This window comes from Zosterops lateralis (assembly GCF_965231275.1).
Source record: "Zosterops lateralis genome assembly, chromosome: 3".
Taxonomy (NCBI): Eukaryota; Metazoa; Chordata; class Aves; order Passeriformes; family Zosteropidae; genus Zosterops; species Zosterops lateralis.
In genome coordinates, this window is record NC_139764.1 from 110,350,642 (window position 1) to 110,369,431 (window position 18,790).

General features: G+C 42.3%; 1 protein-coding gene across 7 annotated transcripts in view; it reads right to left on the bottom strand.

The window, feature by feature from the left end:
* The window catches only part of PKHD1 (PKHD1 ciliary IPT domain containing fibrocystin/polyductin), a 237,303-nt gene that overhangs the window by 178,772 nt on the left and 39,741 nt on the right, over window positions 1-18,790 (bottom strand). For 6 of the 7 annotated variants that reach the window (XR_014589511.1, XM_083856783.1, XM_083856782.1 and 3 more), the window contains exons 32-35: window positions 16,317-17,939; window positions 16,008-16,151; window positions 7,985-8,168; window positions 2,245-2,395 (exon numbers count right to left, since the gene is read on the bottom strand). Coding sequence is in view for 6 of the 7 variants with exons in the window: in XM_083856783.1 (XP_083712909.1) it covers window positions 2,245-2,395; window positions 7,985-8,168; window positions 16,008-16,151; window positions 16,317-17,939 (2,102 nt within the window). In the remaining variant the exon portion in view is untranslated. The remainder of the gene's footprint in view (window positions 1-2,244; window positions 2,396-7,984; window positions 8,169-16,007; window positions 16,152-16,316; window positions 17,940-18,790) is intronic. The other variant, XM_083856784.1, reaches the window with a different exon arrangement.

The following is an 18,790-nucleotide window of genomic DNA, read 5'->3' on the forward strand; positions in this document are numbered from 1 at the left end:
CTGAAGCTAATCCTGCTCCACCAACCTCTTCAAATCACCTCTGAGCCAACCCTCCAACAGCACCCAGGTGGGCTGAGTTCTTGGCCTGCCTGGGCATCCTTCAGCTGGCAGCAGAGGAAGCACAAAACAAACCACTGAGCAGTGCAGCTGTGCTGAGAACAGGATCATGCCCCCTTTTTTTATGGACTGCTTTGAGATCCTTGCATGAGCATGCAAGAGAAGTGCCAGATGTTATTATAAAGAGATGCAGCCCCATTACTGGTACACAGAGTTGTGCTGCCTGCTAATAGCACCATTATCCTAAGGCACGTGGGGCTATTAATGCATTTCACTGCTTAGTGCTGAACCTGGGGACCATTTTTTCCACTGGAAAGGTAAGGCCAGTTCCCATGACATGATTTAAACCTCCACAGTGAAGCATGCATGCGCCGCACCAGGTCGTAAATCTTCACGGGATGCTGTCAGCCAGGAAGGGACCAAAATTGAAGCCATTTATCTGAACTCCCCACCCATCCACCTCTGCTCACCCAAGCCAGTTTTGGGAAGAGGGATAAAATGATTCCGAATGCCCACTGGGTTCATTAAGCAGCAGCAAATCCCAGATCTAAAGTGCTGCTGTTTCCATCCTGCTCTGAGTGAATTTGTTCATTCAGGACACTCAAGACTTCCTTGGTTTTCCCTGCTCTGAGCAGAAAAAACACAGCAGGGCCAAACCTCGCAGCTTCTTCCTCTTCTTCCTCCCACCTGAGTCAAAAGACAGCCTTGTCACCCTGCCATCACTGGGGCTGCAGGAGCTGTGGCACAGCTGAGCTGCCCAGATCACAGACAGCAGCAGGGAATATCCCTCCCAGCTGCAGCCCAGGACTCCAGAGATGCCCTTATCCCATTTGGGAAGGAAAACAGGAATGTAAGGAGGAGTTACCCTTTGATCTCATACTTGCCTGGGCACTTCACTCCTGCAGTCACCAACCAGCAGTTTTGGAGGGTTGTTTTTCTCCTTAGCTGGGCATGTTTTAGGGACCATAACTAACAAGGCTGATGAGCAAATTAACCATAAGAGGTAACATTCTGCATCTGACATTCCTTCACAGACCAAGGACAGGCTTAACAGAAGCAAGGAATTGTAATTTAGGACACTCCACCACAATAGTAATATTCATGTAATGTAGATTTGCAAGTATTCAGAGACTCTTTTATATAGAATAGATCCAATATATAAAACTAAATACAGAATTCAGCACTAGAAATGCACCAAAATTACTCTACCAGGACACTGCAGCTACTTTTTGAGGTGGCAAAGTAAATTTAAAGTCCTTCAACACATGAAATTTCTTTGCAGATAAACTTAAAAATTATTGTGGTAGCTTTAACATTGATGCTGAGCAAGTGAACTTCATTTTCCTAAAATATGCTAAAAGATTGTGTGAAAATTTTATTTAATAGATTTAAAATAGTATTTGGTTTTTATCTTAAGTTAGGTGTGTAACTATCCCCACTTACACATCCCTGTATTCAGGAGGTTCCCACCACATCACAGGAGCTGCTCCTTTAGGAAAGGATAGTGAAAAAGGGATAATTGGTGTTCAACAAATATCCAAACCCTCCTAATTCCTTCTTACAGGTGGTTAAACACCCCCTCTGCAAAACTGTGGGGACTCTAACAGGACATTTCAGGTTAGCAATGATATTTTTACATATCAAGTCTTAAAATTTCTGCTGGTTGAGAATTATAGCTGTTTTGTCATGAACTCTTGGCGTATGTCTTCTTTTCTTGCTATACCCACAGACAGCCCAGGGAAGACTGTCCCATTATCCTTCAGCTGCTAAAAAGCAGCAAAAATCAAATATAACCAGGGCTGCACTGAATGCTAAGTCTCTGCCAGAGAGCTGAAACTGTACCTCATGGCTAAGATTTCTGCTCAACAGAAAATAACATTTTTAGAACAGAATTGAATTTGTATTAAAAAAAAAAAAAGAGAGAGTGTTAACAAATATATACGTTGCTCAGAAAATAAGGTAAAACTCATTTATGTCTCATAAAATACATGATTAGCCATAGTTAACCATTAATTCAGCTGTGCTGCATTAGAACTGCTATTCAAAGTTGGAAAGCATTTAATATTATATATTGCTGCTGCTCAGCCTAAATTGTTTTTTTTTTCTTGCCCCCCTTTAAATGTACACAATATTACAAATTTAATTTTAAGCTGTTTGAATCAGTCTGTAAAAAAGATTTGATTATACCTGAGTGTTCTGGCCCCAGTTTTTCCATATCTCAGTAATCTTGGCAGTAATTGGCTGATTAGCTCCCTCACACTCCATCTCTGCCTCAGTTTCCATGGTAATGTTACAGGAGCTATTATAGATGAGAACTTCATCTCTTTCCACTTTAGGGCTGAAACGAGAAGGGAGGTTAAATGGGGTGTCATCAATCTTAATGAAATGCAATTATTTTTACTCTTATTAATCATTGCAAGCCATTAGCTTGTGGCAACTCCTGGCCACCATTTGTCAAACTTTGCAAATTTCGGTAATTTTGTTTCCATTCTTTTATTGTTTATTTGTTTTTTCCCCCCTTTATCTGCACAACACTCAGGACGAAAATACATGCAGTAAATATCTCTCAGTGATGCTTTTCTCCTTCCCCAAACCATCACAGACAGGAAAGAATGCCATTCTAGGACCAAGGCAGGCAGATCAGTGCAGGCAACAGGGAGGGAATCAGCAGTGTTGGGAGCAAAGATGGACTCCTACAAGGAGTAGGGTTTGTTTGTGTCTGCCCCCTCCCCATCTTACTCACACTTAGCAATGGGGAATGAATAACTTGCAACTCCCCTAGGGCAAGGGGAGAAATTGGAAAAACCACACAACTGGCTAACTGGTCCCTAATTCCAACTGTGAAAAAATGAGCTCATTTAGGGGTTCCAATTCCTGCTACCCAGCTGATTGCAATGATGCTTTGTTGCTAACATTGGAACATTAACTTAGTAAATTAATTAAACTTACTTAACAGCCCAGACTAAGCAGATTCGATATATGTGCCAGTTGCACCATCAGACATTTGCTCCAAATCCTCCCCTTCCATAGGGGGAAGAAGTAATAGGAAACATGGTGGGAGAGAAGCATTTTTTTCCCTTTGGTTTTGCTGCTGACAGTTGCTGATTTTGGTAGTGTTTCATTGTGGGGAGCTATAGGAATCAACATATGGTTTAGTGGTGAGCAAAGTGTGGTGCAGGGTTGATGGTTGGAGTTGATGATCCCAGAGTTCTTTCCCAACTCAATTGATTTTGTGACTCCTGGCCATTGCTACTTCTTCCTCTCCTCCCCCCACTCCACCATCAGAGTCACACTGGAAAGTTGTAGGAAGGTGAGGAAAAAGGAGAGGAGTTACAGCAACACCAACACAGCCCAGAAATTACACAGCTTTTCTGAGAAGCTAAGAAAGGATAAAGTTCACAGTGTGGTTTACTCAACAAAACAGAGGATCAGATAGGCAGGATCAGGATTTTAAGAGGCCTTCATGTTCCTGAAAATCCCATATAACAGGGTTTTGGTGAAGTATCTCTGGGATTAGAATCCCAGAATGGTTTGGACTGGAAGGAACCTTAAAGCTCACCCAGTCCCACCCCCTGCCATGGGCAGAGACGTCTTCCACTATCCCAGGTTGCTCCAAGTTCCATCCAACCTGGCCTTGGACACCTCCAGGGATCCAGGGGCAGCCACAGCTTCTCTGGGCAACCTGTGCCAGGGCCTCCCCACCCTCACAGGGAACAATTCCTTCCTAATAACCCACAAAAATCTACTTTCTGTCACTTTGAAGCAATTCCTCTGTCACTCCAGGCCCTTGCCAAAGTCCCTCTCCAAACGTCATGTAGTCCCTTTAGGCATTGAAAGGTTCTCCCTGCAGCCTCCTCTTCTCCAGGCTGAACAATCCAAATTTTCTCAGCCTTTCCTCACAGCAGAGCTGCTCCATCCCTCTGATCATCATCCTGCTTCCTCTGGACTCATTTCAACATCTCCATGTCCTTCCTGTGCTGGGGACCCCAAAGCTGGACACCAAGTGGGGTCTCATGAGAGTGGAGTAGAGGGGATGAAGTGTCTCCCTTGCCCAAAGCTCTCCCAAAATTGACCCAAAATTGGAAATCCAGGGCTCAGAGCTTTGTTGGGAGGGTGATGATCAGAGTGGTTTGATGATCTTGAAGATTTAAAAGTTCCCTGCTGGATGCAGCAGCTCAGTCTTCAAACAAAGCCTTGCTCTGATCTGCATTTAGGGTCTGTTTGTTTTGTTGTCCTTTTTCAGGGTTAAGGTGGTAAAGGAATCAGCCACATTAAAAACCAAAAAAATACTCAACTACCCCCCAAGTAACCAAAAAAACCACCCCAAAACCCAAAAAAATAAAATAAAATTAAAAAAAAACCAAACAACAACATCAGAAAAAGGTGCACCTTTGCAAGTTGATGAACCCTTTTAACAGCACATTTTTTTTATTTTTATATTTAAATGAACTTTTCCCTCTGCTGTATCAATAATCAAAAGCCAGCCTTGGGGAAATGTGCTTGCTTTTGATAGCAACACTTTGAGAATTAATCTTGTCCTGTACAATAATTCAGTGGACTGGGCTGTCTTTCAAGACTGCAGAGTACTTTTTAAAGCTCCTAGAAAAAACTACATCTTTTAAATAAACAACAGTTTTAAAGGCGGAATGGGGTGGTGGTCAGCTGAATGCAGGGCATGGACACAATTTCCCAAACTTTAGAGTCAATACAAGGACCTTTGAGTGATTTTCACAGGGGTTTTTTGCCAAAAGTAAATAAGCTTTGCTTGTAAGAAGAGCCAGTTCCTTTCTGTCCTCGTGCAAGCACGTTGTTAACAAATTACAATGTTTAAAGTAGATGCAAGAAAATGAGTGAATTATTAAATGGAATTCAGGAATGTACCTTGATAAGAGTCTTGTTAATGCCAAAACTTACAACTCTTTTAAGGAATATGCTTTTCCCATTATGAGGTGATAAAGGATGGGCTGTGGTACAGACTACATAAAGAAAATGTTTATTTAAACCACTGAAGAAAATTGTCCAGGTGGATGTCCCATCCCTGGAAGTCTCCAAGGCGAGGTTGGATGAGATTTGGAGTAGCCTGGGATAGTGGAAGGTGCCCCTGGCTGTGGCAGGGGGTGGAATGAGATGAGATTTAAGGTCCTTTCAAACCCAAACTATTCTATGATTCTATAAAATTAATAAGAAAACCAGGAGAGATTCAATGTGTGTTTAAGCAGGAATTCAGTAGTTTTGTCCTCACCCTGGGACAAATGTCTTGACTCTTGAGCATTTGCACAGAACTAAAATCCATATATATTTTTATTATTATTATTTACTATTATTAATTAAAATGATCAATATGTATTATTTCAGGAATCCTCAAAATAGTTCTTTTCTGGTGGAAATATTTACATTTTTAAAGACTTTCCTGCAAATTCCATGAATACTTTAAAATTAAATATTTTTCTGAACTGAAATGTGGAAAAAAAGTTTTCAGAAGTTCTGAAATAAGTTAATTTGTATGATTCAAAATTCTCAATTTTTTCCTTCCATTCATTCTCAGATTCGTCAAATCAGGAAACTTTTTTGAAAACAAACAATCTTTGCCCCTACTTCACTTTAGCAAGAAACAAACTTCCCTTTATCTAGAAATAAACTCACTAGAAAAAAATATCAGCCCAAGTTTTAGTTTTCAACCAAAAGAGATGCATGAGCACAACAGGGTGAAAAGTTAAAACAATAAGAAAAAGATGTTGAAGACGTTGAAAAAATGGAAAAAATAGTAGGTTAAAAAAGTTGATTGATTTGATTCAGAAATCTTTCCCTGATAAGATTCCCAGGAGGAATAATAAACCCTGTCTCACAGTTAAATTGGACTAAAAACCACAGTGAAAACAATAAGCAAACAGTCAGTAAAAGGACTTTGTGACTTTCTCCACAGTGGCAGCCCAAACCAAGAAAAGGAGTAAGAAAAAAAAATCATAGGATATTATTATTACTATTATTATTATTATTATTATTATTATAATATTCTTGAATATACACTTTTTTTTTTTAAATCAGTGAAAACCTGAGCGTAATTTTGATACTCAGAGAAAAAGAAGCAGGAAAAAAATCACACATGGAGTTGTCCTGTCCCTCTCAAGTTTGTTGGTTCTCTGGACTGGGGTTACACTGAAGTGAGGAAAAGCAAAGCAAAGTTCAACCAGACAAGGCAAGGCTCCTGGAGTTTCTTGATTTGAAACAAGTCATTTTGGGGGAAGTAGAACTGATTAAATTAGTTTAATTTTACTTTTTTTTTTCCCCCTTCTAAGTCTCCTTACTTTTATCTTCTCCAAAAGATCTGTCCTCCCCATCTCCTGGGATGTTACAGGACATTTCCAATGCACAGTGTGGCTTTGGACACTCAGCCAGTTGTACAGGGCAGAATTCTGCCCTCTGTCTCCTCAGCAGGAAAATAGTTTCTTTCTGCTTAACACTGATTTTCTCAAAACTGGTAAGCATTTTCTTTAAAAGTCCAGGGCTGATGAAATCTAGATCAAATTTTTAAAAAATGGTGAGGAAGAAGTGACAGACCCACAAAGAGCTGTCACAACTGTGTAAACTTTTTTTTTTAATTAATTTTAGTTGGAAACTTCTATTTTTTATATTTTAAACACGTTTTTTAAAATGTGCAATTAGTGTCTTACTGTTTTTGTACTGTAAATGCAGTTGGGGTTTTTTTTCCCCTCAATTCAGGGTATCCAGAGCTCCCTCTGGTGAATCAAGACCAGGTATGATGTAAGGATCAGGTCAGGATGAGGATCAAACTCCACTGAAATACCTGGACTGTGGCATAATGCAGCAGCCAGAAGTGGGCTTGCCACATACAGCAGATCATGGGCAATACATTGCAATGCTATTCTAATTCTCTTTTTACTAAATAACTTCTGGAAAGCTTTGTTCAACTTGTTCCAGTATGTAAAGGGGAGTTACACAAAGCCTGGAGAGGAACTTTTCACAAGGGCATGGAGTGACAGGACAAGGCGGTGTGGCTCGAAATTGAAGGAGTGAATATTTAGATCAGAGATTAGGTAGAAATTCTTCCCTGTGAGGGTGGGGAGGCCCTGGCATAGGTTTCACAGAGAAACTGTGGATTCCTGAATCCCTGGAAGTGTCCAAGGCCAGGCTGGATGGGGTTTGGAGCAACCTGGGATAGTGGAAGATGTCCCTGCCTATGGGGTTGGAACAAGAAAACCTTTGAGGTCCCTTCCAAACCAAATCCTTCAATCATTCACCTGTTCCTTAACTCAGACATCCCACTCACACCTAGATGCAAATGCTCTGCAGGAATTAATCCTCACTGCTCCATCAAAGAAAACAGTTCCAAGTTATACTCCTGCACAGCTTGGCCTTGGATTTGCAAAGCATAAGCACCCTGCACACCCTGCTGAATTTACTCCATGACTTTTTACTCATGAAAGCGCTTGGAGAAAGGCAGAGGAGGAAAAAAAGAAGAAAAAAAAAAAAAAAAAAAAAAAATTACAGAAAAAAAAAAAAATACAGAAAAAAGAGGACTTCTGCTTTTCATAATGCCTAATCTTTTTTCCCATTGGCATCCACCAGATGTTGCTTTGGATCAGAAGATAAATATTAAAACCTAAGAATGAACAAAGCAGGCTGTTTACGAGATGGGTTTTTTGATGTCTCTCAAACACTTTAAAAAGGCAGGAGGGAAGGAGGGGGGACTGGAGATGCTTTGATAGGCACAGGGAATGAATTCCACAACCCAGCGGAGCTCTCTAGTGGTCTCAAGGCTCAACTGCTCCATTGGCATCAATGTGAGAATCAAGGATTGGTTCCTTCAGTCCATCCTTTGGAACAACTCTGAGAAAGGTGGAAAACCACGGGAGGGATGTTATTTGTGGATGGACCCACTGGGCTGATGGAGAGACATGGCACTAACCTGGCAAAGAGTCCAGAAAAGTGTCCCTGGGGCGGGGTGTCCCCACAGATGTAGAGGTAGGACACAGATCCTCTCTGCTGGGAGGTGCCCACCGTGACTTGGATGTCACACTCAATGAAGGTGGCTCTGTCCTCTTGGCAGCTGGCAGAAGAATGTGTCAGACCACAGAGAATGGCCAGAGAGGCTGCAAGACAGGAGAGGAAAAAAAATAACCCAAAGCAGCCCAAACAGCACTGACACTGAGCATATTTTAACTACTGAGAGTTGTCATTGCAGGAGGTGTCCCTGCCCGTGGAACTAAATTAATTTTAAGGTCTTTTCCAACCTAAACCATTCCATTATCCTTTGGCTCCAGATGTGCATCCAGCCTCCCTTTAGGTGCATCCTTTCTGGGGAAAATTAGGTCCCCATGCAGCTCCTCCTTCCCCATTTGCTTTGTGTGAGCAAAATGCAACCTCCTTTGTGCCCTCAGCATCAGGATGGTCTTTTTGCTCTGTCCAGAGGGAGAGAACATAAGGGATTAAATGCATTCCTGGACATTTCTTCTGGGAGAGGTAGAACATGGCTTAACAGTTCAAGAATATGGCACAAAAACTTTTATGAAGGAGATGTGACAACTTACCATATATCATAAGTTTGAAATCCAGAAACAGTTTTTGAGGAAACTTTGACACAGCTTGGAGGGGGCCTGGGGAACTGGGCTCTCCCACCTTGCTTTATAGCTAAGTATGACTTGAGATGTGGTCCAAATTTGCCTCCATGGATGAGGTAAAAATTGTAATGGGAGCAGCTGTTTTGAGGTTTATTTAAAGAACAAGTGGTGTGAACATCTGGAAGAATTTTTATTTTGTGGAAAGGGTTGTTCAGCACAGGAATTGCACTAGAATGCAATGCCCTGGGAGGTGGTGGAGTCAGCAGCCTTGGAGGTGTTCAGGGAAGGCCTGGACATGGCACTCAGTGCTCTGGGCTGGGTGACAAGGTGGGGATCAGTCACAGCTTGGACTCGATGATATTGGAGGGATTTTCCCAACCTAAGTGATTCAGTGTGGTTCTGTGAGCAGAAATTAGATTTTTTTAATTCTATATTCCAGACAAAAAATGCTAAAAAATGTATTATGAACTGTCCCTGAAGATCAGATTCATTTGAAATATTTGGGTTTAACAATTTTAGAAAGGAGACCTTTAAGCATTAAACCATGACAGACATTAAATCTGTTTCTCTCAAAGCCTTGACTTTTGGAGAATATTCATCAATCCTGAACTAACCAAACAGTTGTAATGAACTCCTGAAAAGGTCTGTGGACAGTATAACAGACTGCACTGTAGCATCCAAGAGTATTCCTTAAGCATCAGAAATCCAATCAATAGGAATTTATCAGGAAAGGGCATTTTCTTATTTGCTTTTTTGAGTTTTGAGTTCTAATTTGTTCAAAAGGTACTTTATTTGCTGGGAAAGTGTCACTTTCAATGAATGTCTTGTCTCCTAAGCAATCCTAAAAGACAAGGGTTGAAATTGTAAAAATATGAAAGTGTTCTATTTCCTATATTAAAGTATTTAGCACATTTTGCTAAAACTTATTATTTTAGATGGGGTATTTCTGAAGAGTTTATAACTCTTTAATGTTTCAGGTATTTTTGAAATATTAAAACCTATCAGTTCATCTGCTCTGAACTTTAGAGAGAGAAAGTTTACAATTCCTCTCTATTTTTCTTCTCTGGATTAAGAATGAGAAAATAAAGTTACCGACATGCTCACAGATTTTGTAACATGCTTAATCCCTTCCCTTCCCAAAATCCAGGGCAATTTTCTTGTTTGGCATCCAAAGAGAGCCAAACACAATCCCTGCCTTTAAGGCCTACATTTAAGACAAGTAATAGGCAGAGAAGCCTAAAAGAATGATAGATTTTGCTTTTATTGGCCAAAAGTTTTGTCTAGAGATACTTTAGGTATTCTGTGACTACAAAAGAATCTTATGTCTTTCTTGACATTCCAAGGGCATCTTAACCAGCACTAAATATCTGTGTTTTGACAAACAAATAGCATCCAAGAGGACTAAATGCTGCAAAAATCTTGCATTTGCAACAACCTGCAGCAAAAGAAATTCATTACAGGAGGGCTTTTGTTTTCTTTTGTGGTCTTGAATAGAACATGGCAGAGTTTTCCTGTGTGGAAAACCACTTGAACTCTATTTTGGAATCAATGTTGGAAATTACTCGCAGACTGTCAGGACTGTTCTCCTCGAGATTTTGCTGCTGTCAGAGAACTTGCCTGGCTCATGTAGGTCACCAGAAGGTGTTTCCCACACAGCCCTGAGAGCTCAGCACAAGAACAGTCTGGCACTATTTAAACAACCCCAAAATGTGGAAATTGGGCATTTCTGTGCTGTGCTCCAGTGCCCTCATCCCAAAGTTATCATGTCTGTAGGAACAAGAGGTGTCATATCCTACCAACAGTTGAAATAATTTTTAAATGAAACCAGGCAAACAAAGGTATTAATTTATAAAACCTAGGTTTTAGAATACAACTACAAAGGATTGAGAAGAGATCAGAGGAAGCAAAATCCAAGCAAACCCTACTTAATCTCTACACCCCAGAATCAAACTTAAAATTGCTTTCTCTCTCTCAGGTGGAAGGAGGGAAAAATCTCACCTCCACACCCCACATCTCCTGTCCATTGGTTGGAGAAATCACTTATAGAGGTGATGTTCTTTTCCCATTCCTTCCTTGGGGCTCTCCAAGGTCCTCCTATTTCCCTCCTCTCAGACATTTTAATATCTTTATTCATTTAGGAAGAAGTCTTGCCCTTTCCCTTCCCATTCCTCTGACCATGAAACACAAACAGCCCTTGGTACTGTTGGTGCCATTATCTCCTACCACAAGTGAGGCAAAAAAATATCAACTCAAGATTTCAACACACTTTTGGCATGTCCTAAAAAGATATTCTGCCTGCTCTGGGACACAATTCTTTTCCCTCCTTAATTGGTTAGTGTTCAAACCCCAGGATGAAGCTGCTTTAGGCTTTATACTCCCTATAAAGATCAAACCTGCATTCCCAGGGCTGGGATGAATGCACTGAGCTCGTTACAGCTTCTCTTTTGAGATCAGACACTACGGCAGCCAAATCTCTGTGTGGTGGTAATGGCTTAGGGACTGGCTACCCCCAGCCCTGGCTTTGAGGGATACTCTGGATTAATCCAGGATCCAGGGATGCTCAGCACAAGGGCTTTGTTCTGGGTCACTGTTTAATAACAACTGCTGGACATGTGATGAGGCTCAAACCTACAGGATGCTCCAAGGGCAGCTGGGGATTGATTGAAGAACTGCCCGAGGAGTCCCAGTGCCAAAACTCACATCCCTGGTTATCCACCCCTCACAAAATGGACTGTGGAGCAGCAACATGTGCTTAGCAAAGAAAACAAAGAATTTGAAAAAATAGGCTAATAAAAGGGAGAGCAGAAAGAGACCTGTTAAGGTTATCGAGTCCAACTATCGACCCTGTGAAGAAATTCTCCCTGTGAGACATTCATTTCACACAGACAGGTTTCAGACAGTCCCAAGAGGTGGTTTTCAAGCATCTATTCCACTGCCTGGAAGATCTCACTGTCAGGACATTCCTGCCATGTAATTAATATGCTTTATTTCCCCCTCTTAACTTCATTTTTGGATTTGAAAGGTAGATGGGACCATTTGGATCCTTTGGTTTGGTCTCCACAATGAATATCAGAGGCCTTGGCTTCTACTGAGGTTCCAATTGCCACAGCACCACAATGGACCCTCTTCATACCTTCTGCATCTGCTCATAAAAATCCCCAAATTTCTCTGTCTCTTGTCCCCATCATCCTGGCTCAGTGCATCTCCTTGTTAGAACCAAAGCTCATTCCTCTCTCTCCTCTTCCCCCATTCAAAGAGCTCCATGGAACCACATATCTCATCCTTTTAAACCAATCTCATTTCTAGCCTCTAATCTAAATCCTTCCCAAACATCCACTTTTGCCAATGGAATCTGGTTAATGGCAGGTCCAGCATCCTCCTACAAAGATCCCAAGAACTGTTCCATCAAAACCCTAAAGTCAGACCTGTTATTCCAAGCATGCTGATGTAACCTGGAAAATCAGGCTAAGCTTTTACCCTGATGCATCCTCTTATCAGTTCACCTCCTTTTAAAGTTGTCCTTACCTTCACCTTAAACAAAATCTCAGAGACTGGCTTACTGGCAAAATAATATATGGTATTTACCCTAATATCACCTTAGAGGAATAACCAGTTATTTTCTCACCCATTTCAAGCTTTCTGCCTGTTTTCTCATCTTTCCCAGGAGGACAACTCCATCTCAAAACATTAATCATGTGTTCTGTAAATTTAACCTGAGCTGAACAGAATCCACAACTGCATTTTCACGTGTGCAGTGGCACCAGCAACAAAGCAAGAACTAGAGAAGGGGAGAACTTTTAGGATCATAGAATAATTTTGGTTGGAAAAGCCCTCTAAGATTGAGCCAAACCATTCCCCCAGCACTGCCAAAACTACCACTAAATCATGTCCCCAAGTGCCACATCTATGTGGCTCTTGAACCTTCCAGGCATGGTGATCAAGCCAGTTATACCTTTACCTTTAAAGACTCATGGGTTAGCTTGTGCATTTTTCTTTTGGCTTTGTTTTTCCTTGAAGGCAGTGAGGTTTTGTTAATTTTATTTAATTTTGTTAATTTTTTTTTGAGCTTTAAGGCTGAAAATCAAATTTTAGCTCTGTTCTGAATTGATTTTTCTGCATCTTGCAAAAGACAATAGTTTTCATAAAAGGATCTAGTCCTGCATTCCCATTTCTTGTGCTCTGGGTTGAGCATATCTCAGTTACATCCCCAGCTCTTGCCAGTGATCAAACCAAAACCCCGCTCAACACCCGTTACTAAGGAAAGCCCCATGGGGAAGGCTTAGGGATGGATCCTGCTGAGCCTGGCAATTCCTCATCACTTAGAAAACTTCCTGCTCAAAGGGAAAGAAGGAAAGAAGTCACATTTCCTACCTGCAGAGCCGTGCCCTATGGATTGGATCACATGAGAGAGCTACACGGGCCAGTTGGGGATTCCCATGTGGAATCTCTAATCTCAATCAAACCAGACACAACATGACCCAGCACTGAGACTTGGGGCAGCCACTGCCACCTGACATCCCACAGTGCCAGGGGAGAGGGGGTTCTGCTTCACAGCCCTCAGTAACAGAAGAAATGCAGCTTAAACCCTTCACATCAGCCAGCGAGCAGAGCTGGGAAAGGTCAGACAAATGTCCAACTTGGACATAACACTGAAGAGTCCTGGGGCATCACAGACCTCCTTTTCCCATTCCTTCACAGTCCTGAATCCCTGGTGTCTCTTTGCCACCTCTCCCATGTGGACGAGGCAGTGCAAGAAAGGTCTGAGCACTGAATGTGCCAATACCAAATAGCAAAATTCTCCAGGCAAACAGCATGATGTAAACCATGAGGTGAGACTGGAGTTACTGAACTTAAACCACTCTAAATGTAGAGAGGGGCAGAGTTAAAACCTTAAATATTAAAATAAAAAGTCCTTAAACATTAAGCATTAGGTGGAAGAGTATCTGGAAAGCATCTTGCTCTGTGTGCAGATTCACCCATGACAGATGTAGGTGTGCACAAGCTGAACACAACTGTCTCAGGGAGCACAAAGAGCCTGACAAACACAGATTTGAGCAGCCTGGAAAAGGATTTTTATTTTTTTAAGGAAATATATCTATATATATATATATATTTGTAAATATTTAATTAATAAATATTTTGCAACTCTACTGGTGAAGCTGGCAAGGCTGCAAAACCCGGGGCAGGAGAAGGAGGGTGAGGCAACTCTTCCTTTGCATTTTCTCTCCAGACACAACCAACTATCAGCATTCACTTGCTGACATCTAGTGACAGGAACAAGCATCGTGATCCTGCCTGTAAGGCTGTTTTCCCCAGGCTCCCTCTGCCACCAGCCACTGATCTGAACATAGTTTGGATCAATGTGATTAAATTTTAGGATGATATTCTCCCTGAAATAACCAGGGTGTCCCGTTTTGTGTTTTATTTCTTTTCCAGCACTTCAGCACCGTGTCTTTTTCTATTTAAAATAACAAGTAGTTTTGTGGACTGTGCCTGGGACTTGTTTAAAACAAAGAAATCTGAGCTCTTTGTGCCCTCTTGGTGTCTCTTTTTTGAGCACTTATGGTTGGGGTTTAAAACCTTTTTTCTTTCTCTCTGCTATTTTTCTTAGTATTCCTCATGGCACTGGGGTTGGAACTAGAGTACCTTTAAGGTTCCTTCAACCAAAACCTTTCTGGGATTCTTTGAAAGGAACCATTCAAAATGACAGGAGTAAGTTTAGAATCTGGGAATAAATGAGGCTGAAGGGAACACCTGGATGCCTCTTGTCCCAACCCTTGCTCAAAAGAATGTTAAATTTCACGTTGGGGCGATTTCTTGGCAAATAATTTATTCAGTTTCTGTTTTGGAGGATGGATATTCCACACATCTCTGAGAAAATCCCTGTAAATTTACCCTGATGGACACTAACTTGACACCTTTCTTTCACATCCACAAAGAATAAGAGGTCATGGATCTCTGGTCACCTGAATCCTGGATGTCTGGACAGGCTCAGAACAGCAAATATTTCTGCAGAACTCCAGATGTTCTCCAGCTTCAGAGCTATGAAGGGGCTGAAATGTTAATTCCAAATGTTGGAATCCCTGAATCACAGCACCATTTAGATTGGAGAAGACCTCCAAGGCTGCAGAGTCCAAGCTTTGATCCGCATCGTGTCACCCAGCCCAGAGCACTGAGTGCCACATCCAGTCATTCCTTGGACACCTCCAGGGGTGGGGACTCCACCAAGGAGTCAAGCACCAAGGTGAATACTCCATGTTTAGAATCTGGGGAATGGTGTATGGCTCAGAAGTGAGATTTAAAAGTCTTAAAATCTGCCTATTGCAGATCTGAGAAGCCTAATTCTGCGCCTTCAGTAGGAAAAGGAGGAAACATATCTTGCCCCAGAAAATGCTCATTTTGAAGAGTTAGCTCCAAAATTCAGGCAGGATTCTTTTTCTTTTTGAGAGACATGGAGATCATCATGTCTCTCTCCAGTTAAGGAAGATGCTCTGGTCATGATAAATGATCACATCCTCCTCTGGAGGAAGTCAAATCCTCATCTCCAGCTTCCTAAAGGTATGAACTGGCCATGGTTTGTCATTTGTTCATCCTTTCAATCATTCAAGCTTTTCCTTCTACACATTTACCCCACTGAGGTCATCCCACCATGTAACCAAAACACAAAATGTGTGTGGCCACAGAATCAAAGAATTGTTGAAATTGAAGAAAACCTTTAAGATTATCATGTCCAATCATCATCTCACCAACACTATGTTCACTATAAACCATGTCCTCAAATGCTACATCCACACATTTTTTTTTTTAACTCTTTCAGGAATGATGACTCCACCACTTCCTTGGGCACTGTCTTCTAAAGCTTGAAAACACTTTAGGTGAAAAGAATTTCCTAATATCTAAACTGAAACTTCTCTGGTGCAACTTGAGACCGTTTCCTTAGAAGAAATAATATTTAGAGGAGTTTAATTCATTAAGATGGTTATGATGGCTAAGAGGTGCTTGGGTGCTCAACTCTGCAGTCCATATGCATGTTTTACATGGGGCAGCTTTCCCAGGGAACAACTGCTGTGAGGAAACAATGTCACGCAAGTGTCCAATGTCCTTGGCCACTGACACAAAAACTCACCCTGACACCATCTGTCCTCAGACTGAGCTCAAAAAACAGAAGTCATAGATTTATGGAATCATTAGGGTTGGAAAATACCTCCAAGATCATCAAGCTCAAACTTTGTCAGCGCTATGTTAATTCCTCTCCTCTCTCCAGGGCTGTTCCTTGTTCCCCTGGGATGAGATACACTAGGACTGCCCATTTTGGGTCAAGATTTTAGGGGATATTTTTAACAAAATCACAGTTTCTGAGTTTAAACTGACCTTGTAGGCGTGGGACAAGGCAGCTCAGCTCAGTCACTGTCATGTTGCCCAAGAGTTCACAGCTGGTGCCACAGACTGTGACCAAAGTCTTCCCTGGGGAAAACCCAGTTCCATGCAGGTAAACATGTCCTCCATTCAAGCCACCTTTCAAAAGAACAGAAAATGGGATTTAAGACAGTCTGACAGCCAGCTGTCAACAAAAGTATTTTATTTAATTCATAATTTTTGCTTTCATGACAAAAAGCCCCTGTCACTACAGTGTCTCACACAAAACCCTGTGGAGGAACTGCAGCAACCTCCATGACTTACTCCAGTTGTGACGTGCAGCTGTCACTGTCAGATGAGAAGTCAACATCAGGTTGGAGGAAGCCCATCCCCTGGGAATATCCAGGCCCAGCACAGGGTACTCTCCCACAGGGAGCAGAGGAGCTGTGCACTGCAACACAGAGCGAGAGATGGTGACGTTGCTGCAAGGAAAATCTCCAATAAACACATGGATAGTGTCCATCTCTGTGACCTGTGATACTGTCAAAGTTAAAAAGAGACCAGAGGAAACAGGTGGAAGGAAAGCTGGGGTAAATTCCTCGCTGTAACTTATTGTGCCAAGGTAATAGGAGTGTCCATCTACTTTCAGGCTCAGAGCCCTTGTGCCTTTCCCCGGAGGCACCGTGCACTGGATGAGCACACAGGTGATGCTGAGAACCAGGCAAGGGTGATGGTCTATGAGGACTGAAGTCATCCTCTTTCCCTTCAGAGCCAACCCAGCCAAGCTGAGCAGGCCTCCCCCATTGGTGCTGAAATTCCGTGGGTAGAACTGGTACACCCAAGGCAGGATGGTGAGAAGGCTGGATGTCCCTCTGAAACAAGCACGGCCACTTTTCCTGCTGGATATGGAGATGCTGTGCTCCCCTGGGGCCAGGCAGGCTGTCTGGCACCTGATGATGGTCTCGTTCCAGAAAGTCACCTTGCAGGCAGTGCTGTTATCCACATGTACCTCGGGGCTGTCACCCTGCCACGCCAACCTCTGTCCTTTGATTGTCACGTAGGTGAGTGTCCCATTGGTCTGCCAGGTCACCAGATGTACCAGAGGGGTCCAGTGCTCATGGAGGTGGAGTGTGCAGTCCCCAAGGCACACACTGCAGACCCCATTGACAGCCACTGTGACATTGAGAGCTCGAGGTGCCAGGGCCAGCCACTGAGGGTGCAAAGGGTGAGCCCCTGGAAGGACAAGACAGCTGATGGAGTCATTATCAGACTCCTGGATCTCACAGGAATAATTGCCCTCCAGGCTGACCTGTACCAAATTCCTCCTGGATTTCAAAGCGATACCAGATATGGTGAGCAACATCCCACCACAGATTGATCCTTGTGATGGGAATATGGAGGTTATCTGTGGGGTTATTGTGAGGGTCTGCTGCCTTGCTGTCACTTGAGCATATCCCAGCTGCTTCTGGATGACCTGGATGGGGAAAGTCCCAGGTTCCAGAGTGTTCAGTGGCAAAGAGCACTGATAAGACATTGCAGACTGGTTATCATGTTGAAACTCAAGCTGACATTCACTGTGCCCAAGCTTAGCCGTAGATCCAGTTATGTTTATTCCCTGAACACTCAAGAGCAGGCTGCCATTTGTGATTTCTGTTCCAACAGCAGTAACAAGGGGAGTCAAAGCTCTTTGGTAGCTAAAAGTGGTGGTGCTATTTGCAAAGAGAGCTTGTTGAAGTGACCCACTGGTGATGGCTACGTTTACTCTGACAGAGATGTCATGTGAATCTTCATTAGACAAATTAGAATCATTAATAGCTGGTGGGGTCAGACACCAAATTGTCTCTTCTTCAAGGTGAGTAATTGTACAGGTTTGATTGTCCATTGATACAGAAATCAGGGCAGGATTTTGGCTAAAGCCCACCCCGGAGATTGTGAGCAGTGTTCCACCTAGGAGCAAAACAAAATAAGGAAAAAGGGTATTATATGCAAAAGACGAATTCATTACTATCTCTGAACCATCTCAAACCATGATCTTTAAAGTTCCTTCCACCACAAACTTTTTATGATAAAGCTGATAAGCATTAGCAGGCAGAAAGAAAGAAGAAATAAAATCCTTTGGCTTGTAAGGGGCCTTAAAAACCATCTCCTTCCAACTCCCTGCCATGGGCATGGACACCTCCTACTATCCCAGGTTGCTCCAAACCCCATCCAACCTGGTCCTGGACACTTCCAGGGATGAGGCTTCTCTGGGCCCCCTATCCCAAGGCTGAACCACCCTCACAGGGAGGAGTCCACCCAAAGGCTCTGTCCATATTCCTTTTGTTTGTAGTACTGGTATTCCCAATATCCTGCCTTGCTTCAACCTCTTTATCCATTAAGCCCCTTCTCTTCCTTTTTCCATGATCTAGCTGAAAAAATAAGCTGGTTTATGATGAGGTTTCTTTTCAACTGAGCCCAAATCCTTAGCCCAGATGCACACACAAGTGTTAGAGACAACAAAAGATTACAGGTGAGGGAGGAGGGACTGGTGCTTTTTGCAGCAAAGAGATTTTAATTCAGCTAAGCCATGCATAAAACCACAACCAAAGAGTTAATCACATCTTATTTAATTTTCAATTTGCCCTGAAATATAAAAAGAAGGGTAGAACTTTTATTATTTTTTGTAGTATGGCTTAATCTTCAAAACCGACAGGATTTGCTCTCCAAGCTCTATCCACTCTCTCATCATTCAAGGCTTGAGCACTTCACAAACTATTGAACTAATCACGTACCACAAAGCCTCTGAATTTTTGTGTCTT